The following is a 10191-nucleotide window of genomic DNA, read 5'->3' on the forward strand; positions in this document are numbered from 1 at the left end:
TTCTAATAATGCTGTCACTGTAATATATATATCTTCTCTTGCCTTGTAAAAAAAAATGTCGTCTCACTGTTACTTCACATACGATTATTATGTCATCCCAAGTTGCTGAACATCACGTCACACTGGGCGCCCACAATGAGGGTTTACTTCACAGTTTTTAGGCATGATTTCTCCTAACTCTTCTTCACTACTCCTATATTAGTCTGATCGACTTTACAGCTTTCTTATCTTGGCCATGCTTCATCAGTCTTCTGCCCAAATTTCTTTGTGTCCTGTTTCTCAGCTCTTTTTCCCTCCGTCTTTCCACAACATCTTTTATCTTTTACTATTTTTTTACATATTGCTTCGTTTTCACCTCAGACAGCTCTCCTTCCGCTCGTCCGTCCATCGTTCCATCCTTCTCTTCACCAACCCGGGGAATCAGGGAGGACTGGCTTGCAGACAAAGTGTTTGATGGGACCGTGGTGCTCACAGGTGTCGAAGCAGCATCTCTCCCCTTTTCCACAGTCACCATTCGATTTGCATTGTTTTGGCTTAGCTTTGCCAAGTAGGTCACAAGGACGTGGGGTTATTTCGGGGCAGTAGCCATCTACATCTTCTGGTCGGGGTTGGGGCCTTGGGAGTTGGACTGAGGGGGATGTGGAGACTGAAAGAAGATATTGGGGGGAGTTGAGAAACGAGAGATGGTGCTGACGGCAGAAGGGTTCATTACTTGACAGCGGAGGGGTGATGATGGAAGGGTTTGGAAATTGGAATGCGATGTGGTGAAAGAGAGGGACAGTTGGGGAGAGTGGCGTAGAAACTGGGATGTTTTGAAGGAAAGAGGAGGGAGAGAAATGGAAGGGAGTGTGTAGAGGAAGGGATGGTGAGAGAGGGCCATGGCATTTAGGATATGTTAAAGGGAATGGGAGCAATTGAAATAAAGGAGGCAAGTTGTGTATATTCAGAGTGTTTGTGCATGAAGGGCGTTGTGAATGAGATGTGTCTGGAAGTCGTAAGGATGGAAAGTGAAGAGTTTTGTGTTAGAAATAAAGTTACGAGTGTTAGGGTATGGCGAGCAAGTGTTATAACTGGAAAGTTGTTGTGAAGATTGCTTGAAATAGTAAGAATGGGAGATGTGTGGAAGCGGGAGTAGGATAGATATTTAGGGGAGGAATGGGAAAAGTGGTGGATGAGGAGTGCGAGGCATAAGACATTAGGGAAGGATTGACGTCGGGCACGGAAGGATGCGTGCATGAAGGAATTGAGTGAAGGTGAAAGATGTGGGAAAGGGACATAAGAGACGATGAAAGAGGAAAGAAGAGGAGGAAAGAGCATTAAGGACACTGAACAAAGACACAACACTGATATCAACAAAGTGACAGTACACTATGGAGCAATGACGTATTTGTATGAAGTCTTATTACTAAATTTAAAAAAATCATTTGATTGCTAAATAATGTATACGTAAGTCAGAAAGTTAAGACAAAAACTGATTCTTACAGCACAGGACACACTAAAGCAGAAATGAACAGAGAGGATGGCACACATACAAACAGTTGAAGTGAAGAGTCATGTGTGCGTGTATGTGTGTTTTCTATTTTCTCATGTTAGTATGTATCTTAAGATGATATACTTTAGTTTTCTCTGTTGTTTCCAGAAAGGTTAATGTATTTGTGGAATTAATCTTAACCTACTGACCTTCAGAAAGTCGAAACTAGTGTTATTTATTAGTGCTGCACGTGTTCCATGCTAAGAAAATCTATAATTACTGATATATTTCATGCAAATTAGCTTCTTTTAGACAGTAGTAAGAAGTAATATTGCATAGTCTTGTCAACAACGATTACAAAAAAGGGTTATATATTGTATTATTTAAAACTGAGCATGCGTACTCTTAAGGTAATGTAGAACTACTAGACTACGTAATTTACGCAGGTTTATAGAATCTTTAAATATTCAAAACACCGTTCCATTAACTCAGGCATGCTAAGAAGAATGAGCAAAGTAGAAAAAAATTGTGCATTTTGTCTTGTTTTACTATATAGAGTAAGTCATACATTATGTCCTCTCTTTATTAAAGTCTGTTAGTTCATTATCTTGCTTATTAGTTAAGTGATGTGTTCGTTTTTGTGTTAATAAGAAGGTTGTGATAATAAGTCCAGAGTTGTTCATCCTATTATTTTTTAATTGTTTATATATGGAAGTCTGTTAATGAAATGCCAGTTAAAGTCATGTGATGATTGTTCCCACGAGTTTTCCAGTTTCTGTTTCGGGCGGCCAACTTGTGAATTTAACACATGTACTGGTGTTACTGTGGTATGATGGTTATGTTTTGTTTTTGTTGTGTCTGATGAATGACCCTTCAGTGGTTGCACCAGTAACCTCCCTCACCTGCGCCATTAATCACGTTGGAACCGACAGCAGACTGAAAGCCGGTGCCAACAGATCCTCTGTGAGCAGAACCGTGGACTCGGGAACCACTAAAGCCTGAAGTAGTGGGTGATCCGTGGGCCCCAGAACTGAACGTGCCTGAAGTAGTACCACGGCCATCTGAGGCATGACCAGAACCAGCTGAACCTTGGTGTGTTCCCCTAGAACCTGAGACTGTACCTGAAGCAAAAGTTCCAGTAAGAGAACCAACCGAGCCAAAACCAGTTGTCGAACCTAGCGATCCTGAACCAGCACCGCCATGACTAGTCCCAGTAGAAAACTTGCTTCCTGTCCCAACAGTTGATGCAGCTCCAGTTGTCCCAGTAGGAAGCTTGCTTCCAGCTCCTGTAGATGATCCAGCAAGAGACCCATGACCAGTCCCATGGGTCCTGCGCACAGAGCTTTGATAGGAATACTGACCAGCAGACGAGGGCTTTGCTGCAGTTGACACACTAGAAAGCCTGGTTCCGGTTCCAGTAGTTGATCCGGTTCCAGTTGTCCCAGTAGAAAACTTGCTTCCCGTTACCGTAGTGGATCCAGTGCCTGTTGTTCCAGCAGAAAATCCGGTTCCACTTGTCCCAGTAGGAAACGTGCTTCCAGTTCCTGTAATGGATCCAGTTCCTGTTGTTCCAGCAGAAAACCTGCTTCCAGTTCCTGTAATGGATCCAGGTCCTGTTCCAGCAGATAACCTGCTTCCAGTTCCTGTAATGGATCCAGTTCCTGTTGTTCCAGCAGAAAACCTGCTTCCAGTTCCCGTAATGGATCCAGGTCCTGTTCCAGCAGAAAATCTGCTTCCAGTTCCTGTAATGGATCCAGCTCCTGTTGTTCCAGCAGAAAATCTGCTTCCAGTTCCTGTAATGGATCCAGTTCCTGTTGTTCCAGCAGAAAACCTGCTTCCAGTTCCTGTAATGGATCCAGCTCCTGTTGTTCCAGTAGGAAACCTGCTTCCAGTTGTTGCAGCAGAAAACCCGGTATCTGTTTCGGTAGACGGAGCTTTGGTGTCAGTGGTTCCAGTACTAAATCCACTTGCAGTTCTGTGAGAGGTTGAGGTGGATGTATAAGTTCCAGTTCCTGGTCTGCCTATCCCTGTGCCTGACTCATGAGTGCCTGCCGTGCCAGTGGTCCCTGATGCACCAGTGCCAAGAGAACCTCCGTGAGAGCCAGTGCCAGAGAAGGTGAACTTCTGGCTAGTGAACTGGCTGGTAGGTCTACCTGAAGTTGTTCCTGGAGATGTCTTTGTACCTGTTAGCTGAACGCTTGAAGTACCAGTGCCGGTTCCAGTAGTCCCAGTAGAAAACTTGCTTCCTGTCCCAACAGTTGATGCAGCTCCAGTTGTCCCAGTAGGAAGCTTGCTTCCAGCTCCTGTAGATGATCCAGCAAGAGACCCATGACCAGTCCCATGGGTCCTGCGTACAGAGCTTTGATAGGAATACTGACCAGCAGACGAGGGCTTTGCTGCAGTTGACACACTAGAAAGCCTGGTTCCGGTTCCAGTAGTTGATCCGGTTCCAGTTGTCCCAGTAGAAAACTTGCTTCCAGTTACCGTAGTGGATCCAGTTCCTGTTGTTCCAGCAGAAAATCCGGTTCCACTTGTCCCTGTAGGAAACGTGCTTCCAGTTCCTGTTGTTCCAGTAGGAAACCTGCTTCCAGTTCCTGTAATGGATCCTGTTCCTGTTGTTTCAGCAGAAAACCCGGTTCCACTTGTCCCAGTAGGAAACGTGCTTCCAGTTCCTGTAATGGATACAGTTCCTGTTGTTCCAGTAGGAAACCTGCTTCCAGTTCCCGTAATGGATCCAGTTCCTGTTGTTCCAGCAGAAAACCTGCTTCCAGTTCCTGTAATGGATCCAGTTCCTGTTGTTCCAGCAGAAAACCTGCTTCCAGTTCCTGTAATGGATCCAGTTCCTGTTGTTCCAGTAGGAAACCTGCTTCCAGTTGTTGCAGCAGAAAACCCGGTATCTGTTTCGGTAGACGGTGTTTTGGTGTCAGTGGTTCCAGTACTAAATCCACTTGCAGTTCTGTGAGAGGTTGAGGTGGATGTATAAGTTCCAGTTCCAGGTCTGCCTATCCCTGTGCCTGACTCATGAGTGCCTGCCGTGCCAGTGGTCCCTGATGCACCAGTGCCAAGAGAACCTCCATGAGAGCCAGTGCCAGAGAAGGTAAACTTCTGGCTTGTGAACTGGCTGGTAGGTCTACCTGAAGTTGTTCCTGGAGATGTCTTTGTACCTGTTAGCTGAATGCTTGAAGTACCTATTTTTACAGGACCAAATTTTGTGCTGTCAGCTCCAGAGTCGGTTGTCGAACTAGTTACTTGTTGCCTCTCTGATACTGATGAAAAGTGTGTACTGCCTATTGCCGGTTTGGATACTGAGCCTGGTCTTGAGCCACGAATACTGGACGAAGTTCCAGTTCCAAGGCTAGAGGAGGAAAATGGTCTAGTTCCAGAACCTATACCAGTGCTATGACTGGTTGAAGAGAATTTAAAGGAGCTAGTTTGGTGGGGACCAGTGAAGCCCGCCTGGGAGGTAGACGGCTTGTACTGACCACTTGCAGTCCCATGAACTGATGACTGGCCTCCAGAATGGGTAGCAGATGGCCTAGCTCCCAGTGTTCCCGATGACACTCCACTATCTGATCCTCTAAGGGAGGAGCTTTGGAAAGTAGATGTATGGCTACCAGTTACAGCCTGTGGTGATTTGGTACCATGTAACTCACTTCCGAAGGTGGCACTGGATGAAGCTCCATGGGTGGTGGAAGATGGCCTGTCCGGAGTTCGAATGCCAGATACACTCAGCCGAGTTCCAGATCCAGTTCCAGCAAGGGATCCACTACCAGTCCCATGTTTCCTGTGCACTGAGCTTTGGTAGGAATATTGACCTCTAGACCCTGGAGTCGAGGGCTTAACTCCAGTTGACACACTAGAAAGCCTGGTTCCGGTTCCAGTTGTCCCAGTAGAAAATTTGCTTCCAATTACTGTAGTAGGTCCAGTTCCTGTTGTTGCAGAAGAAAATCCGGTTCCAGTTGTTCCAGCAGAAAACCTGCTTCCAGTTCCTGTAATGGATCCAGGTCCTGTTCCAGCAGAAAACCTGCTTCCAGTTCCTGTAATGGATCCAGTTCCTGTTGTTCCAGTAGGAAACCTGCTTCCAGTTCCTGTAATGGATCCAGTTCCTGTTGTTCCAGCAGAAAACCTGCTTCCAGTTCCTGTAATGGATCCAGTTCCTGTTGTTCCAGCAGAAAACCTGCTTCCAGTTCCTGTAATGGATCCAGCTCCTGTTGTTCCAGTAGGAAACCTGCTTCCAGTTGTTGCAGCAGAAAACCCGGTATCTGTTTCGGTAGACGGAGCTTTGGTGTCAGTGGTTCCAGTACTAAATCCACTTGCAGTTCTGTGAGAGGTTGAGGTGGATGTATAAGTTCCAGTTCCAGGTCTGCCTATCCCTGTGCCTGATTCATGAGTGCCTGCCGTGCCAGTGGTCCCTGATGCACCAGTGCCAAGAGAACCCCCATGAGAGCCAGTGCCAGAGAAGGTGAACTGGCTAGTGAACTGGCTGGTAGGTCTACCTGAAGTTGTTCCTGGAGATGTCTTTGTACCTGTTAGTTGAACGCTTGAAGTACCAGTGCCGGTTCCAGTAGTCCCAGTAGAAAACTTGCTTCCTGTCCCAACAGTTGATGCCGCTCCAGTTGTCCCAGTAGGAAGCTTGCTTCCAGCTCCTGTAGATGATCCAGCAAGAGACCCATGACCAGTCCCATGGGTCCTGCGCACAGAGCTTTGATAGGAATACTGACCAGCGGACGAGGGCTTTGCTGCAGTTGACACACTAGAAAGCCTGGTTCCGGTTCCAGTAGTTGATCCGGTTCCAGTTGTCCCAGTAGAAAACTTGCTTCCCGTTACCGTAGTGGATCCAGTGCCTGTTGTTCCAGCAGAAAATCCGGTTCCACTTGTCCCAGTAGGAAACGTGCTTCCAGTTCCTGTAACGGATCCAGTTCCTGTTGTTCCAGTAGGAAACCTGCTTCCAGTTCCTGTTGTTCCAGCAGAAAACCTGCTTCCAATTCCTGTAATGGATCCAGTTCCTGTTGTTCCAGTAGGAAACCTGCTTCCAGTTGTTGCAGCAGAAAACCCTGTACCTGTTTCGGTAGACGGTGTTTTGGTGTCAGTGGTTCCAGTACTAAATCCACTTGCAGTTCTGTGAGAGGTTGAGGTGGATGTATAAGTTCCAGTTCCAGGTCTGCCTATCCCTGTGCCTGACTCATGAGTACCTGCCGTGCCAGTGGTCCCTGATGCACCAGTGCCAAGAGAACCTCCATGAGAGCCAGTGCCAGAGAAGGTAAACTTCTGGCTTGTGAACTGGCTGGTAGGTCTACCTGAAGTTGTTCCTGGAGATGTCTTTGTACCTGTTAGTTGAACGCTTGAAGTACCAGTGCCGGTTCCAGTCGTCCCAGTAGAAAACGTGCTTCCTGTCCCAACAGTTGATGCCGCTCCAGTTGTCCCAGTAGGAAGCTTGCTTCCAGCTCCTGTAGATGATCCAGCAAGAGACCCATGACCAGTCCCATGGGTCCTGCGCACAGAGCTTTGATAGGAATACTGACCAGCGGACGAGGGCTTTGCTGCAGTTGACACACTAGAAAGCCTGGTTCCGGTTCCAGTAGTTGATCCGGTTCCAGTTGTCCCAGTAGAAAACTTGCTTCCCGTTACCGTAGTGGATCCAGTGCCTGTTGTTCCAGCAGAAAATCCGGTTCCACTTGTCCCAGTAGGAAACGTGCTTCCAGTTCCTGTAACGGATCCAGTTCCTGTTGTTCCAGTAGGAAACCTGCTTCCAGTTCCTGCTGTTCCAGCAGAAAACCTGCTTCCAATTCCTGTAATGGATCCAGTTCCTGTTGTTCCAGTAGGAAACCTGCTTCCAGTTGTTGCAGCAGAAAACCCTGTACCTGTTTCGGTAGACGGTGTTTTGGTGTCAGTGGTTCCAGTACTAAATCCACTTGCAGTTCTGTGAGAGGTTGAGGTGGATGTATAAGTTCCAGTTCCAGGTCTGCCTATCCCTGTGCCTGACTCATGAGTGCCTGCCGTGCCAGTGGTCCCTGATGCACCAGTGCCAAGAGAACCTCCATGAGAGCCAGTGCCAGAGAAGGTAAACTTCTGGCTTGTGAACTGGCTGGTAGGTCTACCTGAAGTTGTTCCTGGAGATGTCTTTGTACCTGTTAGCTGAACGCTTGAAGTACCGGTTTTTTTAGGGCCAAAGCCTGTTCTTTGTGCCCCAAAACCTGGCCTAGGAATGGTTGAACCAAAACCAAAACTTGGTTGTGAGCTGTGTCCTGCAGCTCCAGGAGAACCAGGAGCAGTACCAGCTCCTTGTTGTGTACCAGACAATGAAGAGGAGAGGCGGCTACTGCTGACTGATGGTTTGGTTCCTGAACTATGTCTGGATCCATGAACGGAGGAGGAGAACGTACTAGTTCCTTGCCTAGTGGTAGAAGGTCTAGCTCCAAAACCAGTACCAGTTAGTCGACCTCCAGAAGAGGTGAAGGTGCCAGAGGTGGAAGGTTTATACTGACCACTGTGGGATCCAGTGGGATCCCTGTATTGGCCATCATCACCTTGAAGTCTGTATTGACCATCATCGCCTGGAGGTTTGTATTGACCATCATCACCTGTAGGTCTGTACTGACCGTCTTCTGATGCACTGTAAACTCTGTATTGACCGTCATCACCCACTCCAGCTCCGTACTGACCATCATCACCAGGAGGCCTATACTGACCATCATCACCAGGAGCTCTGTACTGACCATCATCACCTGGAGGTCTGTACTGACCATCATCACCAGGAGGCCTATATTGGCCATCATCTCCACGTGGTGTGTACTGGCCATCATCACCAGAATCCGAAGAATAAGAGTACGAAATAACTGATGAGTCTCCACTCCCGGATCCAGGGCCCGTGATGGTGCCTGAGTGGAAAGAGCCGACCTGGGAGTGATCTGTGGCTCCTTTTTCTCTGTAACATGTAGAGGAAATATATACGGACATAAGACTGTAATGAGGTGCTTAACTGATACATATATATGAAAAGACAAACTGTGTCTAATATATTGACTGAACTTTAAGTGTTGTGCTTACATTTTGCACTTATTTGATCTCGTAACATGTTTGTTGATATGAACTTAAAACAATGCAGTAATCTAAGTTCATTACAACCTAGAGATTTCATTATTTTCAGCAAAGAATCAGAACATGTAGTATCTTAAACCTTTACTTACCCAGCAAAGGCACTGAAGGAAATGGAACCACCAGATTCAGCCGCTCCAGCCCCGCCAGTTCCAACGCCTGCAGAGGAATGAGCTCCAGACTTAAACCCCGTTCCTCTAGTTCCTGTTCCGACAGTGCTGGAAGATGAGTGAGTGAAGGAAGAAGACCCTTGGCTGGCAGATCCATGACTACCCGGCCGTGAGGCAGTGATAGTTCCGGAGTGGAATGATCCTGCCTGCGATTGACCAGCGGTACCTTTCTCCCTGCAGTAATGATTTGATATTATAGAGGACACTGAAATGCGCGCGCTTGTGTGTGTGTGTGTGTGTGTGTGTGTGTGTGTGTGTGTGTGTGTGTGTAGGTAGGTAGGAGATCTTCAGAATCAAGACGAAACTGCTTTAAACAATAATTACTTGAAGGTCGGAGGCCATTGTGTATCGAAGTCCACAAAACTGCGTTGTTAAATTGTAATAATATTTTAAAGTACCCAAGGATGACCACTCTGCTTATTTTTGATAAAAGTACACAGTTAGACTGCATAATTCACCAAATTAGGAAAATCGAAAAAAAAAGTCTGGAGAGGCACATCGTCTGAGTTAGCAAACTATATTAATTTTGTTAGTTGCTTAAGGCTTACCCAGCAAAAGCAGTGAAGGAAGTGCTGCTTGGTTCCTGTTTCCCGGCTGTTGTGCTGCCCCTGAAGCCAGCACCGCCACGGTAAGTAGTACTGGAGGACACAAAGCTTCCAACACTGGCTGATGAGGTTCCAGCGCTGCCTGTTCCTGTAGTAGCCTGGAAGGAGGCCCCCGCTACACCACCGCCTGGACTCTTGGAGGGGGTGCCAAATCTGAAGTGAAGAAATTTTAGATTAGAGTTGGAAACAGGCTGAGTTATTTGAACGGTCACCGGAATTAGCCATGGGTAGAACAGAACTGGATCAGGAAACTTAATGAAGATTTTTCCTGCAAACCAGTGCTGTAGATAAACTTCTTTATTCTCCTTTCCTCTCTGAAATCCAAATCTTGACTGATTTTCACTGGAATTATCCTACCAGATCAAATGACTGTAAACAGTACCACGGGAATTAACCCATAGTATCATTCCTACCAAAAAGGATCCGGACTAATTTAAAAAATAGATATCACTGCTGGATGAAGACCGAATCAATTTTCACTACCGAGACCCGGTTTTTAGATCGAAACTGGGTTGTTTCTTTTACTGTTGTACTATTGAAAGTGACAAAAAGATTGCTTATTATTTCAATGTCACTGGATCATGAAACGAGCGAGATACAAGAATGTCACCGAGAATGAACATTGCAAAGCTGGAGTTCAGGTATATAAAGTTGGATGATTGTCAGCACTTGAAGACAGGATCCCAAATGTGCACTTCAGGAATGTAAAAGTGCAAGACTCACCTATATTGTCAGTCTTTTCGTTTAACGACCTGATTGATTAAGTGGATGATATCATCCTAAATTAAAAGATATATTCAATCATGACATCGACCGTGACACAAACTTTTCTTTCATATTGGTATAATGG

The 10191-nt window shown here is 46.4% G+C and overlaps 1 protein-coding gene across 1 annotated transcript; it reads right to left on the reverse strand.

Moving 5' to 3' along the window:
• Positions 1 to 404: 404 nt before the first annotated feature.
• LOC145401303 (uncharacterized) lies at positions 405 to 4548 on the reverse strand. The gene is made up of 6 exons (XM_080273630.1): positions 4491 to 4548; positions 4182 to 4427; positions 3505 to 4065; positions 3102 to 3446; positions 2374 to 3066; positions 405 to 646 (listed from the first exon to the last, which is right to left on the reverse strand). The coding sequence occupies exons 1-6, from the start codon at positions 4546 to 4548 to the stop codon at positions 405 to 407; spliced, it is 2145 nt and encodes a 714-aa protein (XP_080129756.1).
• Positions 4549 to 10191: the final 5643 nt, after the last annotated feature.

The sequence above is a fragment of the Coenobita brevimanus genome, chromosome 55 (assembly GCF_032717465.1).
Source record: "Coenobita brevimanus isolate Jiangsu-jjx chromosome 55, ASM3271746v2, whole genome shotgun sequence".
Taxonomy (NCBI): domain Eukaryota; kingdom Metazoa; phylum Arthropoda; class Malacostraca; order Decapoda; family Coenobitidae; genus Coenobita; species Coenobita brevimanus.